Consider the following 16686-nt stretch of genomic DNA (forward strand, 5'->3'; position numbering starts at 1 on the left):
TTTAGTCATCTCCTCACCTCCACGAGTATGTGATCTGGACCATCTAACCCTTTCCACTCTTCATCCTCTTCATAGTTACCCTCACTTCCTCCTTACTAATCCTCTGCACTTTGTGATTCAAGTAGCCTAAGCTGATGCATGAGGCTACCCTCAGTGATAGATGGTGAGAAGAAATGGGTATATTTGCATACTTGTCGCTTGGTGCCTGTACGCTCAGGTTTTCCTTAGGGGATAGGATTGTTTCTTTCTTGCACCTTCCAACAGTTCAGTGTGCCTGGCTTCCTTAGAGTCCCTGTATCTGCTGGGGACTCCACTGTTATACTGGAGTACATTGAAAGAAATGGCCTACTCAATGTAACCCAAGGACTGGTCTGTTCTGAACACCTGGTTTGAGTATAATGGTGTCCATTAGTACACTTAACACAGGACGCTCTAGTATGCAAGTTCATGATTGATTTCGTAATTATATTATCAGATCTCTGTCCACATGTCTTGGATACTCTTGTAGAAAGAGATTCATGTTTCCATGGGCCTGAAGAACTTTTCAGTTTAGTCATCAATAACATTTAAGTAATATGTCTACAGTAGTCTGTAATGGACTGGATCTATATGCACTTTTCAAGGCTTATTGATTACTTAAAGCACTGCATGCATGCAGCTTTTATAATTATCACACACACTCTACCACCCGTCCTACACCCATTCCAATGGGATGGGAAGGCATAAGAGCATGTATAAATGTTTAAAAAAAATAAGCAGGGATTATATCTTTGGTATAAAAAAAACCAGTTGTACTATCTATGTTGTACTATGAGTTGTCATAACTGCTGTGGCATGGGATACTGAGATGTAGTGATGTTGTCATGACTTCAGTGGGAATTCATTTAAGTTCTGTGAGACAAAACCAAAAAGGGTCTTGACTGAGACGATCATCCTTAAGGTCTTTGTAATGCTAGGGTGACATTTACCACTAATTCTCTTCAAAGGGTGAACACTTTCATTGCAGTCTTTCCTCCAGGGCTACCTGCAGGCTGAAATGTCACTTATATCTACATATATCAGATATGACATTTGAGGAAATTTATACTGCAAAGAGAATGATCACTCTTTGGCTGCATGGCCTTTCCTCTAAGGGGACCCTTAAGAAAAAACAATGGAAGCACCATTTAGTGTCTGCACTACATACTGCCACACAGACACACACATGCTGACAAATGGGCACACACATAGTGCTGTAACCTTCTTATGTTTTTCCTGAAATGTTACAGGTATCGTGAAGTTTAATGAGGTGTATCTTGGAGAAGCAGGACTGGAGGTGTCTGAGTTCAAGGATGGTAGTGGGAGCCCACAAAGTGGAGGAGGAGCTGTTGGAGGTTCCCTTTCTCTGGAGCAATACATCCACAATGCTAGAGAGGCTCTGGGAGTGGATAGTCATTATAACAGGTAGTGCCACCTTTGATAGATGCCAGTGAATGATTGTTACCAGCACCAATGAAGTATTTTCTTTATGCCTCATACTGCTGACATAACTTTGTAGCTGACAGTGACAACTTTATTCCATTAAACAGGTTAATGGAGCCTAATGCAGATATTTCATGGTCTCATGAGCATATGTTTAAGCCTTTCCACAAGGCTGATGTTCAAAGTTTTGTGACATGTCTTAAATCCCTGTCTGACTACTAGCACACATACAAAGAAAAATTACGTGGTTGACCAGTTGTGTTGAGCTTAACAACTATGGTAAATATGTTATTAATCACTATAGATGCATTTTCAATCTGTATTTCCCTCTGTGTATAGTACATTTTACATATCCGAAGAAAGGATAGGCTTCCAGGCAGAGTCTAGCAGTATCCAAGAGAAAGACTGTCAGCCCAGAAAACACAGGCATAAAAAAAAATAATGAAAAACCTCTAATCTGGTCAAAATTGTTTCATTGGTGTGCTAAACTGTGGAACTGTTTGTTAAGATCATTGTTATTAAGTTACCCTATGGTAATGTGGTACATGTCATGGTCTACAGAAGATAAATCTCAGTTATTTTAGAGATATGACTTTTCTGTCTGGGGCTAGCATGGTTAATATTTGAGGCTTTGGATGATTTGTCTTGACATTAGTTTGATGGACTCCAATTACATTTTATACAAAGAAAGAGTCAGACTGACTTTGGAGACATTGACTTTTTTTGTAGGCTTACCATGTGTTTGACATTTGAGGCTTAGAGTTAATCGGGCAATCCAAGATTTCCATGAAGTTCTGTACAAACTTTTGGAATAGATTGTAGGTGAACCTTCTCTCATTTAAACAAAAGTGAGCAAAACATGATAGAGAAGACGCATGCTTTGTGTCTGTCTTCCTTTTTTCCTGCTCTCTCCTGACAGTTTTCTCTATTCTCAATTATACTGCCCACAACTCTCAGGCCTTGGTTGGCATAGCTGGATGACTTTTTAAATCACTACCATGTGTTGTGTCAGCAAATGTTCCCCCATACAAACTGCATCTCAACTTTCTGTGAAAACCACTGCAGTGGAGTCACTGCAGCTTGTGGTGTGTGTGTGTGTGTGTGTGTGTGTGTGTGTGTGTGTGTGTGTGTGTGTGTGTGTGTGTGTGTGTGTGTGTGTGTGTGTGTGTGTGTGTGTGTGTTGATATTGTGGTGATTCATGCTGTTTGTGTGTGGTTTATTATGAGTCCCACTCATCTAAGCATGACAAGTTTTTGCACATACACAGTATAAAAATGTTTTCCAAACCACTAGTAGCACTTTACTGCCCTTTAGCATGTATCCAGGTATCAGAAACTGCTATTACCTTCCTGAGTGTGTAAAATCTACAGCCAGAGGATTCCATAAAAAGTTATTTTAATTCCAAGTCATCGCTCTAACACATACTGCTCCAGTAATTAATTACTACTTATTTCTTCCTTTTGTACATTTTCCTAAGATTGTCAGTTCATTCATCAGTCTGAAACAAACTACTTTCTTCTCTCCCTTTAAGACTGCCCTCTTTTTAAGCCTGCCTTCTTTTGATTGGATTCTGCTTGTAAACAGAATGTTTGACCATACTTATGCTTTTGAGTTGACACTGTTAGAGATATATGCATGCACCTAGCATTTTGGTTGCAATCTTTAGACATTAACCATAGAACAATTATGTATCATAGTCTCTATTGCCATTTTGCAGAGTCTTCTCAAGTAGTGAGACAGAGAGTGAAGCTGGAGATCTGTTGGAGCAGCAGTTTGAGGAGCTGAACAAAAAACTCATCTCTGCCACAGACCCTACAGGCTATCTCCACATGGTGTCCAGAAATAATCTCTTCAACAGGTTTGACTAAAAGTTCTTGTAAACTGCGAGAGTATATTGGCTATATGTCCAGAGGGTGCACAGTCTACTTTAGGTTTAGCTCTGACTTTACTTAACTTCACTGCATAGTGAGTTGGTACTAGTTGCATCTCCTCTACTACATTATTAGCAACAAGCTTTTTTCAATTTATCTTACATTGAGAGATTTAGCCAAACTAAAAGCTAACTAGTGGCTAACCAAAAATGCAAAACAAGAAAAAGAAAAAGCCCAAAGTTCTAATTTTAATTCCAAAACAGATGATAGACAGGCAATGGGGAAAATAAAACAGGTAAAGAACAACCAAGTTCATGAATCATAGCAAAAGGTCATAAACAAGGATCACAAGAAACTGCTGGATCACTTGGCTCCAAAGAAAACAGGACAGTCTACCAAGTGTGAACTAACGGACAGGAGGTGTGCATGTATACTGTACATTGGAAAGGCTGGCTGGATAACTGGACACAGGCAAGACAAATTCGAATCAAGTCAGTGAAGGTACCCCAGACGATTACTAAGAAGGGACAAATGGTAACGACAGGAAGTGGACCTGACATAAGTCCAAAATGACCAAGAATAACTCAATAATACAGTATTTAAACAGAAATCTACAACTATGAGAAGTCCATTTTTAAACATTTAAAACATTTTGAAACATGCAGTGAAAAATCGGATCTAATCGGAAACTAAAAAGATCATCATGATACAAAATATGGGCACAAAATATTGCAGTTGCAGTCATAATACAAAGGTCTTCCTAGGATTAGATAAATTTAACTTGTAAGCAGCTGTATGCATAAGAACTTGAAGGGAAACAAAAACATTGCAAATATGTTTTTATAGTTACTTGAATTTGCAAAACTTCTGTTCATTGTGACAAAAAAGGAAATTGGTGTTTCATAAATGTTAAACTATAACACATTACTCAAAATCCTGATGAGCAAGTTAGCAAGCTAACATTACCGTTCAGTTAATATCACCAGTGCTTAAGTAGAGCTTCATAGAGCTGCATGACTATAACATCATCATGATTATAGGTTCATTGCTGTTTTCAAACAGGATAACTATATGTGGGAGTGAATTACATTTCTTGTGTATTTCTGCCTCTAATAGAAGCTGTCAGAGCATGACGAGTCTGTACAGTACCACTGTATCTCCAGTAAAGGACGGCTTATCTTCTCCCCTCTTCAGACCAAGTAACACTGGCAAACCTCCTTTGCGGGCCCTTTACGACTTGCTCATAGCGCCAATGGAAGGGGTATGTATGTGTGTCTCCAAGGAAAGATTTATATTTCAATTCACGATTTGAATTTGTCTTCTTTATGGTTTTTCACACAAATATGTGTGTTACGATTGCCCTCCACCTCTCTCTATACAGGGCCTGATGCACAGTAGTGGACCCGTGGGTAGACACAGACAACTTGTGTTAGTTCTGGAGGGAGAATTATACCTAATTCCATTTGCCTTGCTGAAAGGCAGCTCCTCTAATGAGTACCTGTATGAAAGGTTCAGTCTAATTTCTGTACCTTCTTTAGCCAGCCTGGGAGCAACAATAAAGGTAAGTCATTTTGGTACCCTTTGATTTCTGATAATAGATGTAAAGTAACATATATTGTATTTGTTGAATCAAACAATTCCGACATATGTGTTTATTCAATTAATTATTTAAAAAATGCATTGCTTATTATAATATTTCTCTATCAAATGTGTTCAAACTGCAGCCTCATGCTCGACGCAGTGGACACTTATTTTGTCCAGATGGAGGCTCAATGGCTGCAGTGGTCGGTGCACCTCATTTGCCACCGAGTGTCATGGACCGTTGGCTATGGGGGCCCTTACCCTCAGCCCAAGAGGAAGCCCTGTGGCTGGGAGAGCAGCTGGGATGTCATCCCCTAACGGGAGCCAATGCCACAAAGGATCGCGTTTTAGCAGCTCTGAGTCAGGCAGAGTGTGTTCACTTTGCCACACATATATCTTGGAAGCTTGCAGCTTTGGTCCTTGCCCCTAGCCAAGAGCATGCTGGAGGAGATGGGGCAGGTGGCCGACCAAAGGAGAAATCACCCCGCAGGACATCAGTGTCAGGCGAAGCAGCAGATCAGGGTGGAAAAGTGAAGGGTTTGTTTTCAAAGAGCAGCCCAGAGAGACTCAGAGGAGCAGATGAAAGGAGTGAGGATGGTGAAAGTGTGTGTGAGGCAGAGAGTATCTGTGATAGTCCACCACTTCAAGATTTCCTTCTTACTGCTGCTGATATACTGGACCTTTGCCTGACTGTCAAACTGGTGGTCTTGAGGTATAACTATTCACAGATTTGGTCTTTTACACAGGCTTTTCTTAGCTTTTGACTGTCCCATGTAACTCTTTGACCCTTTGCCACCTCAGGTTGTACCCAGAGTCCGGCAGCAAGGTAACAGCAGATGGAGTTGTGGGGTTGACTCGAGCGTTCTTGGCTGCAGGGGTCCAGTGTGTGTGTGTCTCTTTGTGGCCTGTGCCAGTAGCTGCCTCTAAACTGTTCACACACACCTTCTACACAGCTCTTCACAATGGGACCAAAGCCAGTGCAGCTCTGACGGAAGCCATGAAGACACTGCAGAGCAGCAAGCACTTCTCACACCCCTCCAACTGGGCTGGTTAGCAAACAATCATTAATGTAAAATACTAAAGCTTGACTCAGTTGCTTTGAGCCACAACACGCAGACACAAGAGGAGTAGCTGTAAAATATAGTGGAGCATTTATCAGCTAACCAATTTCTTCGTTCAAATGAGCTAAAAGGAACCAATTAGTTTGTACAACTTAGCAATGTCAATGTCTGAGATATGTTAGATGATACGTAAACGCTATAAACTTAGAAAAAGAATAATTGTTGTGGCCACTGTATCCAATATGGCAAGTCTGTTGGGGTGTTACTGGTCAGCAGTGAGCAAACCATGAACTAGAAGTGGGCAGATCAATCCAATTATCGATAGCATTGATACCAATGCTGGTATTGATTTTGGGTCAATACTAGCACAGCAGGATCAACACTTTGTTTCTATTCTTCAAGTTCATTATGTAGCCCACTGTGTTACATAAGTTATTCTCTGGCGATGAAAATTTTACCTTAAACATGTCATGCCTATTTTATTCATAACTTACAGCACACTAACCCAAAGTGCTTTGGTGACGGCTACATTTACATTCCAGAACTCCAAAAAACACAGTTTCAATATGCACGAGAAACTGAAAGATGTGTTTTGTTGTATTTTTTTAGGTTACATGCTTATTGGCAATGATGTAAAGCTGAACAGTCCCATGTCACTGGTTGGCCAAGCCCTGGTAGAGATCCTTCAGTACCCAGAGAGGGCCAGGGATGCCCTGAGAGTGTTGTTACACTTGGTAAGACTTCTTCAAACTTTGCAGTGTCACTTTCTCTATTAGTTCTCTATTAGTAAGTTTAAAATTCAAAAGATGAATTTAGATATCAGTTCAATAAAACGACAGCCGATTTGTCATAAATACTATGAGCATGACTTTAATCACTTTAATTAGAAATGTGGTTTTTATTTTTTGTCATAGCATCCAAAGATTAACTATTGTAAAGATCACAAATGTGAATACTGGCTTAACTGCTTTTTATAGCAGTTATTTTATGTCATTTAATTAAAGACTGTTGATTGAAAAAAGTTTTTAAAAAGCCATATGAAAACATTATATTAAGTTTAGATAATTCATACTGAGCTTATTTTAATGACTTTATGACTTTGCATCAAAGAAGTATTGAACAATAAAGAAAGTCATTACATTCAGCGATAGGTCTGTGTGAACGTGTTAACCTACTTTGACTGCAAATTGCTTTTTTTCTGCAATGCTTCTTATCTCTACCCCTCTTGATTTGGGGACATCACTTTCCCTCCATCTAAGGAAAAAGAATTCAAATGTGTTAGCGAGACAGACTGGGGAAACTATACTTAGCTCTCATGAAGATCAATAAAAATCTAATACAGTGAATCATGACTTTAGTTATCATCATCAGACTTCCATCAGAGCATGTTGCCGAACTTTCAGAGTCATTGCGGTTCCAGCATGCTGGTGTTAGCTGATACCTTAGAACATTATGGTCACGTCTGGCTCTAAATAGCATGGCAGGGGGGTAAAATGCTAACATTAAAGCCTTAAAAATGCAGAGTCCAGAATGTGAGTGCTGCCATTGTGGCTACGGTCCTCTTTTATGGAACAAAGTGCAGTATGAATGTGTGAATGAGGCTTGTAGTAGAGCTTAGACTAGAAAAGTGCTGTATAAATATCACGCCACAATCCGCGCACAGAGATCTGAGGTATCAATGAGAAATGGTAAAGCTATTTTCTGGTGAATTCTGGAATTAAAATGCTTCTTAAGGAAGCACCCATGATTGTGTTCAACACAAAGAAAACATCTTGATTGCTAATGAAATGCATGATTATCAATCAAGATGTTTTCTTTTAATTTTCTTTCAGTTTTGTCCTGTCCAGAAAATGTTAAATTGTTTATGAATGGCACCTCAAAACACATTTTTCCCACATCTGAACGTTCCAGTCTGATTAAATAACACGATTTGTGCCCGTTTCTGTCCACAGGTTGAGAAATCACTACAGCGCATTCAGAGTGGCCAGTGTAACCCAATGTACACATCGCAGCAAAGTGTGGAGAATAAGGTCTGTGTGTTGGTCTTTCCTTCTCCTTCTCTTTAAATGTCAACCTTTGTGTATTCTCTGTTCATGTCCACATGTCTCCTCTGTGCTGGGTAAGGTCGGCGGGGTGCCTGGGTGGCAGGCCCTTCTCTCTGCAGTGGGTTTTCGGTTGGACTTCTCTGGTAGTGTTCCTGGACTCCCTGCGGCAGTTTTTTTTCCTATGTCAGATCCTGGGGATCGACTGCAGCAGTGCAGTACCACTCTACAGTCACTGCTTGGTAACAGAGTTTTTCCATTATTCAAAACATCTCCTATGTCAGTCATACTGATAAAATCATATTTGTTTAATGTACAGTATCTCACAAAAGTGAGTACAACCCTCACATTTTTGTAAAAATGTTATTATATCTTTTCATGGGACAACACTGAAGATATGACACTTTGATATAATGCAAAGTACTCAGTGTACAGCTTGTACAACAGTGTAAATTTGCTGTTCCCTCTAAATAATTTAACACACAGCCATTATTGCCTTTACATTGTATCAAACTATCATATCTTCAGTGTTGTCCCATGAAAAGATGTAACAAAATATTTACAAAAATGTGAGGGGTGTACTCCCTTTTGCAAGATACCCTATATTAGCAAGAGAATAATTCAGATTATATTTTTATTTCAACTTATAGCTCTTTTGTAAAATGTTACACTAGGTTGTATTAGTTGTTCGTGATCAAGATATGACAGTGCTATAGAAATTTCTGATTAACTTTCTGTGCATCCCCAGGTCTTACTCCTCCAGCCTTACAGGCACTCTGTAAGCTGGTCACAGCATCTGAGGCTGGAGAACAGCTCATTCATAAGGTACTATCATGTTGGACAGGTGGTCATGACAGTGGTTGAAGAACTACGCACATCAAAAAATAAGATCTCCCTCCACCACCTGTTTTTATTCTTAGCCTTTACCTAAGTAACGTTGATAATTCCAAGCTCAAAAAGCTGGGGGATGGTATTATTGTGTTGCTTAAACTTGGGTGCTCTACCAGAGGCCTCGGAGTTTGGGTGTTCTATTTTAGCTGTACCAGGGGCTGAAGGACCAACTGGCGCAGATGCACTCTTCTGAACAGAGACCTCTGTTTTGGGGTTACAGCTCCTAATGTTTCTATTACCATTGGGACAACTTTGGACTTTACCTTCCACATCTACTCCAGTTTTTCCTCCTGGCCCTGGTAACTCTCTATTTTCTTGTGGCCCTTCTTCCCAGTGTTGCTGTCCACCACTATGTCATGTTGGTTGGCCAGTAGCTGCTTGTCTGTCTGGAACTCAAAGTCCGACATGACCATACCCCTATTATTCTTAACCACCTTTGCGTGCCTCCCCCCCCCATCTGAAAGTGGGGACTTTTAGTCCATATGCAGCTCAGATGTTCCTGTACACTATTCAAGGCACTGAGTCACTTCCAATGCTTCTTCTATCAGCGTCGGCTCATTATGTCCACACTGCTCACTCATTCCCACTGGGTTGTAGCCTCTCAATCTCTAGCTTTGATAGTAACTGTGTTCTACTGATGTTGCACCATTAATTGATGCCCTGAGCTATTAGGTGCTTCTTAGTCAGTGAGGATGTTGTATTTCTATTCATCCATAGTTCCCACATGCATTGCATATATACAGAAAGAGAGAGATTTCCATTTTTTTCCATAACTGTAGGGAAGTAAAATTTACTGAATATGGTTAGTAATCTAGTTCATTTGCACGACTGCTTTCTGCAAACACACTCAACACTGCATGCATTGTTGTTTCCCAACCCTAGCATGCATCTGGTCAGCATGGTCATGAGATATTCTGCACACTTGTCTTTTAACCACTCATAACTAAAACAGATTGCTTGTATAGCTAGTTGGTAAAGTGCAGAGCACCCCCCACTCTTCACTCTAATTTTTCATTTTGCAGTCATTTGTTTGGTTTCATCACTCTTTGCTTGCTGTAGCCCTCCATAAATACTATATGGGTATCATCAAGAATTGCCTGCATAAGCACATCATCATTCATGCATGGCTGAGAATACAGTAATTCAAACACAAAAATTACACAAAAATAAATCACTAAAGTTCTGTTTCTTCTTCTGTCATACACACACCTCACGAAGGCAGTTAAAAGCGTGGCAGGAATGGTAAGTGTTTCATGATGAAACTAATGGCTTGAGTTCAAAAGTACAACACTCGTCAAAGCAGGCACAAACACATTCAGACACTAAGTTGATGCACATGTTTTATTTGAATATTCTTTGTGAAGTGCGTGCTTTATCTGTCCTTGTTTATTGAGAATTGTTGATTTACACTGGAGTATTTTTATTTAATACAATCCTTATATGTTCTCGAATGTGAGGTAATAAATAAGTTAAAAACTAAAAATTATAAACACTCATCCAGCACTCCAGTCATTATATCTTCTTTCCTCTCCATAGCTTCACCAAGTGTTGGTTCAGTTGCAGTCAGGCGACAAAGAGCAAGACTTTCCACTGGCTCCCATTCAAGTGTCAATTAGTGTGCAGCTCTGGAGGCTGCCAGGCTGCCACGAGTTCCTGGCTGCACTGGGTGAGTCATCCTTAAAAGAAACTTAGTTTCACTTTTTTTTTATACCTCCTTGTCAGTGATCTACTGCATCACCCATGTCAGTTGTAAGTAAAGAAAATGTCGGTAAAAACTAGCACAGAGCAAAAAATTATGTTATAATATTCAGAACATATTGAAACACATGTATATGCATTGGGCTTCTGATTAAGGTTCTTTTATAGTGTTGTTTCTTGGTTTACATTGTAAATACTTTTGTTTATCCTTTTCCATCTGTCTTTGATGCTTATATGTCTACTTATTTTCCTGTTTGTCTTTGTGTGAGCTTTCATATCACCTACTGAACACCCCTTATCAGACACTTTTGCCTTTTACTGAATTATGTTTGTGAGAAAGGACTCAAGCTCTACAGTTAGTATGTTAAATGATAAAGTTCTTTGTAATGAATTGGAAAAACACTGAACATATATGGCTTGTTTGGAAGGGTTGTCAGAAGAAAGCCTTCTCTCTCTAAAAAGAACATGACAGCGTGGCTGTTTTATTGCATCTGAACAAATTAAAAAAAAATTCTGGAACAATGTCCTTTGCACAGACAAGAGCAAAGTGGAGATGTTTAGCATTAAAGAAAAGCACCACCTTCAGCAAAAACCGAACACACCATATTAGCACAAACGCCTCATACCACCATCTGTCAAATAGTCAAAGTCAAATTTATTTATATAGCACATTTAAAACAACAAATGTTGACCAAGGTGCTGTACAATTAAGGTAATCAAAAGAAATAAAAACATCGGGAGACATGATAAAAGTTAAGAAAAAGAATAATAAAATTAGAAGATTTGAGTAAGAATAAGAAAAATAAAAGTAATACAAACTCATTTTGATTTAAAAGCCATGGAGTAAAAGTCGGTTTTCAGACAGGTTTTAAAAGTGTCCAATGTTGGGGAGGTCCTGATGTGAAGGGGCAGTTTGTTCCATAATTTAGGAGCAGTCACAGCAAAGGCCCGATCTCTGTGCTTTAATCAGCCAGGAGCAATTGATCCGCAGACCTCAGACCTTGCAGGAGTGTACCAATTTAAAAGATCAGAAAGGTATGAGGGTGCTAACCCCTGCAATACCTTAAAAACAAATAATAAAATCCTAAACCTAATTCTAAAACTAACTGGCAGCCAGTGTAATGATGCCAGTATGGGGGATATGTGTTCTCGCTTGCGTGTGCCAGTTAGTAACTGTGCTGCAGCGTTTTGGACCAGCTGTAGACAGCTAACTGATGACAGACTAATACCAGAGTAAAGACTATTACAGTAGTCGAGGTGAGATGAAATGAAGGCATGGATAGCTCTCTCAAAGTCTCTAAAACAGAGAAATGGCTTCACTTTAGCAAGTAGCCGAAGATGAAAGAAACTGATTTGATTACAGCATTAATCTGTTTGTCAAATGTTAGATTAGAGTCAAAGATAACTCCTAGGTTCCTCGCAGAAGGTTTTTTATAAATTTCTAAGGGGCCAAAGTCGCAGTGGTCACAGGAACTAAACACAATCACCTCTGCTTTCTGTTCATTTAGGTTAAGAAAGTTTAAAGTCATCCATGCCTTAACATCCTTTTTAAAAAATAAACCCATAGGGAGCATATAAATTGAAAAGAGAACTGGGCCAAGAATGGACCCCTGGGGGACCCCACAAGAAAGTGGGTTTTTTGAGGATGATGTATCCCCCAATCTAACAGAAAAGCATTGGTTGGACAGGTAAGATTTAAACCACTCCAATGCAGTCCCTTCGATTCCGACAGTGTTCAAGCCGAGAGATAAGAATCCTATGATCTACGGTCAAAGGCAGCACTGAGGTCTCATAGTATTGAAATGGCAGGATCTCCCGAGTCAGTAAAAGTTAAAAGGTCATTAAAAACTTTTAAAAGAGCAGTTTCAGTGCTGTGGTGTGCTTTAAAACCAGACTGAAATACTTCACTAATGCCATTTTTATATAGAAAGGTGTGGCGCTGAAGAAGGACTAGGACTTTAGAAAGAAAAGACAATTTAGAAATTGGTCTGTAGTTGGATAAAATTGCTGGATCCATGTTTTGTTTTTTAAGAATAGGTTCCACCACAGTATGTTTAAAGTCAGCAGGGACACACCCAGACTGAAGACTGCTATTGACAATAGACAGCAAACCCATACCCACAGTGTCAAAAACATCAGCACTTTAATGACGTTAAATAGTGCTTACCAAAGCAATTTGAGGAAAATGAACGAACATCTGTGGATTGATTCCAAACGGTTCTCATGTTTCCTCATTTTTCCGATCTCGTCATTTAGGAATGTGTTGGGTGCCCGGAAGCATAACATGTTGACGATTTGACACCTAGCGTAAAATATTACGCCTCGAGAGTGAGAACGCGTTGTTTATATAGATTTTAGAGCCGTGTATACTCAAATCCAGATTATATCTTTTTCAGGCAAGCCTCTGAATATTTCAGCAAGACAATGCTAAGACGCATACCGCAATTATAATGAACCCATGCTGTACAACGAACCATTGCTGTTGTACAATATGGCCAGGTGATGAACTGGCCTGTTTGCAATCCAGATTTTTGATCACCTGCAAACATCTGGCGTATCAAATGAAAAATACAACAACTAAACAACCAGCTGTTAAGTAGCTAGATTCATACATCAGACAAGACAACAGTCCACTCCAAAAATCCAGTAGCTGGTCTCTTCAGTTCCCAGACGTTTACAGACTGTTGTCAAAAGAAGAGAGTGGTAAGCATGGACCTGTTTCAACTTTTTTTTTTTTTAGACGTGTTATTACCATCAAATTCATGTCCATGCTAATATGTTTCTTTAGATGGTACTGTACATTTTCTCAATTTAAACAATTGATATTTTTTTGTGTTCTATTGTGAATAAATTATGGGTATACGAGATTTGTAAATCCTTGCATTCAGTTTTTATTCACATTTTCACAGCATCCCAACATTTTTGGGAATTGGTGGTTATATAGAATCATCATACTCATTTTGTAATCTAAAATGAATTAATAAAGTAACTAACTACTTTAGCAGTGAAGAACATAAAGCTTACTATTTGTCACTGAAGTACTCAGATTTGGCTTTTGGCTGGATTTTGTGCTCTGTCTTTGTCAGGTTTTGACCTTTGTGAAGTTGGTCAGGAGGAAGTGGTGCTGAAGACTGGAAAACAGGCCAGCAGACGCATCATGCATTTTGCCCTTCAGTCTCTTCTAGCACTGTTTGGTAAAAATAAGTTATGACTTTGGACTTTCTCTTTTACTAAATCTTTCCCAATTTTCAACAAATTTTTCAAATCTCTCTCTCTCTCTCTTTTTAATCAGACTCAACAGAGCTTCCCAAGAGACTTAGCATAGACAGTTCATCCTCCCTGGAGTCTTTGTCCTCCTCCCAGTCAGCCTCCCAGCCACACTCTTTACCCCTTTCCTTAGGTTGCTACCCACCTCAACCCTCGATTTTGCCCCCCATGTGCCCTGACAGCCTTTCCTGCGATGCCATCTCAGTGTACAGCCTCAGCTCCCTTGCCTCATCTCTCAGTTTCCTGTCTAGACCTGAGCCTGCAGGAAGTGACATCATCAGCCAGCGCTCACATCAACAGCCAGAGAAGCCTTGTCAAGGCGCGGGCCTCTACACCCATTCAGGTGGTGTATCAAGAGGTCGATTGACCAGTAATGGAGGAGTATTATCAGGAGAAGGAGAGGACGAGGAGTATGCGGGGTACTCCATTATAAGCAGTGAGCCGTTAGGTCGAGGAGGAAGCGAGTGTGACACTCTGCCTCTACCTGCAGGACATAGATTTGGCAGAGTTGGTGCTGGGAGAGCATCTGCCGGGCGGCATGGGTATCCTCTAACAGTTTCCTCAAAGGGAAGCATCAGCACACCTACATCTCCAATAAAAGCTCCAACGCTGCCACTAACAGTTAAGAATAACCCCAAAGTCAAGAAGGAAATGTAAGTTCAATACTTTTTGTTAAGTCAGAAAGAGTTACTCTTGAACTTCTTTTAAATGTATCTATATGTTTCATTTTCCAGCTCAACTCCTCAGCGGAAAGGAAAAGTCAGCAGCTCTGAGTCAGACCAGTCGAGCACTGAGACAGATAGCACAGTGAAATCCCAAGAGGAAAGGACAGGACCTGCAGGACAACTGGATCCCCAGGAGCTGGCCCAGAAGATCCTGGAGGAGACTGAGAGCCACATGCAAGCTGTGGAGAGCCTGCAGAAGGCAAACCTTAGAGGAAAGACACTGAAGGGAGCTGAGGGCAGAGATGAGTCTCTCAGCAGACAGAAATCTGTGTCCACTCCAACAACCCCAACTTTGACTCCTACAAATGGAGCCCAAGGGTTTCAGCCCTCTGAGACCAGTGCATTTAGCCGACCAACAAGTAGGGCAAGTCTAAAGTCTCCTCTCTCACTCTCTAGTCATCTTTCACCGCTCTCTACCTCTGTCTCAATCCCTCCTCCAACTCGGCCTAAACCACCATCCCGCTCCTCATCACTGCAGAAAATCAGCTCAGGCTACAGCAGCCAAGCTCATTCATCCCCTTCGTTATCTCTCTCAGTAAAAGATCAGGGTTCACCTCTCCCTACAGTCTCCCCAGATGTGCACATACAGGCTCAGCTCAAACTGAAATACCCCAGCTCGCCTTACACTGCCCACATCTCACCTTCACGCTCTCCTGCTGACAGTGCTCCATCCCCAGCCCTTTCCTATTCCTCCGCAGGATCCGTTTCAGCCTCTTCTAGCCCAGCAATCACCCCTAAGCTGCATCAATCCAAACAGGATAGCAAAATCCAGGCAATCCACAATTTAAAAACCTACTGGGCCAACGCCAGCCAGAAACCCAACATGCCATGTCCGGCCAGCTTACTCCGAGGTGAGAATAAAAAAATGAGTACAGTTCAGAAAGATGTTTTGGGTTTGCTGAATCTCTCACCAAGACATGAGTCTATCAGGAAAAATGTAGAGGAACCTGAAGACCACAACACTGATGACAGACCAAATGTTCACCCAAAACTGGAGGCTAAACCACCTCCATCTCCATCTGGCCTTCTCACACATTCTAAAGGAGGTGTCAGACTTCCCTCTGGGAATGGCTACAAGTTTCTCTCACCTGGACACTTTTTTCCATCTTCTAAATGTTGAGAATTTGAATATTTAAAGTCCTGAACACAGATTTAGGAGATCAATCTTCTGGTTAATATCTGTGCTTGTACAATGATAAAATCTGCCCATTTTCAGTGGAAATACAACTACATTTTTAGCAATCCCTGCTGAGTTGCAGGAATGAAAAAGTACTCATTTCATACTGATGGTGATTTTACATGTTACTTTTTTGTGAAGGGATGTAAATGTTTTTGAATGTGATGACTGTGCCTTCTTCTGGAGAGAAATGGAAGGGCATAATAATTAAGAGAAGTGTTGAATCTCTAGCTTTAATTTTGTTTTTATGACTGACTAGAGGGCATGTGTCTCAATGCCTCCATGTACACTGAACAGAAATGCTTTTAACCTGCAGTCTGCTTACTGAATGAACATTTTACATCAGCCTAAATGCTTGCTTTCTTTGTACTGGCCTGGATTCAATCTTGAGTTATTGTTTAATAATTATTGTTTAATGTCATTACTGTTGGTTACTGATGTCATTTATTTTGAGTGTTTTCTAATTATTATTAATATAATCGTCACACAATTTATAAATACAATTAAAACAATGAAGAAGTAAAGACAACTTTTTGATATTTTATGGTAGTTTGGTTTCATGTGTGATTGTCAGCATGGTGCCCAAGTATTTAATTGATTTTATAATATGCAGTTTTGCTCCTTTCTTTGTCTTGCTTTGATCACATACAGCAATGTTTTATAATGAAAAAAATCTTCACACATTCTTTTTACTTATAATAAAAGCAAAACAGTAAATCTAGTAAAAAAAAAAAAAAAGGGGTAAAGGGAAGAATTGTGAATGTAATTCTTAACGTATTATAAGGATATACTGGATATTTATGAAACCATTTGTAGATACAGATATTAAAAGTGTTTAAAGAGTACAAGCTAACCAGGTGCAATACCGGTACTTGAATTAGTAATAAAAATAATTTATATTTTCTAAACCAC

At 39.9% G+C, this 16686-nt stretch overlaps 1 protein-coding gene across 6 annotated transcripts in view; it reads left to right on the forward strand.

Moving 5' to 3' along the window:
• Nucleotides 1-16318, forward strand: part of ttc28 (tetratricopeptide repeat domain 28) — a 152902-nt gene extending 136584 nt beyond the window's left edge. For 3 of the 6 annotated variants that reach the window (XM_084935944.1, XM_084935945.1, XM_084935949.1), the window contains 15 exons: nucleotides 1269-1443; nucleotides 3179-3319; nucleotides 4449-4593; nucleotides 4714-4893; nucleotides 5057-5625; nucleotides 5715-5962; nucleotides 6584-6708; nucleotides 7927-8004; nucleotides 8099-8258; nucleotides 8765-8841; nucleotides 10126-10149; nucleotides 10444-10573; nucleotides 13692-13799; nucleotides 13898-14525; nucleotides 14607-16318. In XM_084935944.1, coding sequence (XP_084792070.1) covers nucleotides 1269-1443; nucleotides 3179-3319; nucleotides 4449-4593; nucleotides 4714-4893; nucleotides 5057-5625; nucleotides 5715-5962; nucleotides 6584-6708; nucleotides 7927-8004; nucleotides 8099-8258; nucleotides 8765-8841; nucleotides 10126-10149; nucleotides 10444-10573; nucleotides 13692-13799; nucleotides 13898-14525; nucleotides 14607-15717 — 3899 coding nt within the window. In that variant the 3' untranslated portion in view covers nucleotides 15718-16318. The remainder of the gene's footprint in view (nucleotides 1-1268; nucleotides 1444-3178; nucleotides 3320-4448; nucleotides 4594-4713; nucleotides 4894-5056; nucleotides 5626-5714; nucleotides 5963-6583; nucleotides 6709-7926; nucleotides 8005-8098; nucleotides 8259-8764; nucleotides 8842-10125; nucleotides 10150-10443; nucleotides 10574-13691; nucleotides 13800-13897; nucleotides 14526-14606) is intronic. The other 3 variants (XM_084935946.1, XM_084935947.1, XM_084935948.1) reach the window with 2 other exon arrangements.
• Nucleotides 16319-16686: the final 368 nt, after the last annotated feature.

This window comes from Perissodus microlepis, chromosome 7, assembly GCF_051167445.1.
Source record: "Perissodus microlepis isolate ML-2025 ecotype Zambia chromosome 7, ASM5116744v1, whole genome shotgun sequence".
Taxonomy (NCBI): Eukaryota; Metazoa; Chordata; class Actinopteri; order Cichliformes; family Cichlidae; genus Perissodus; species Perissodus microlepis.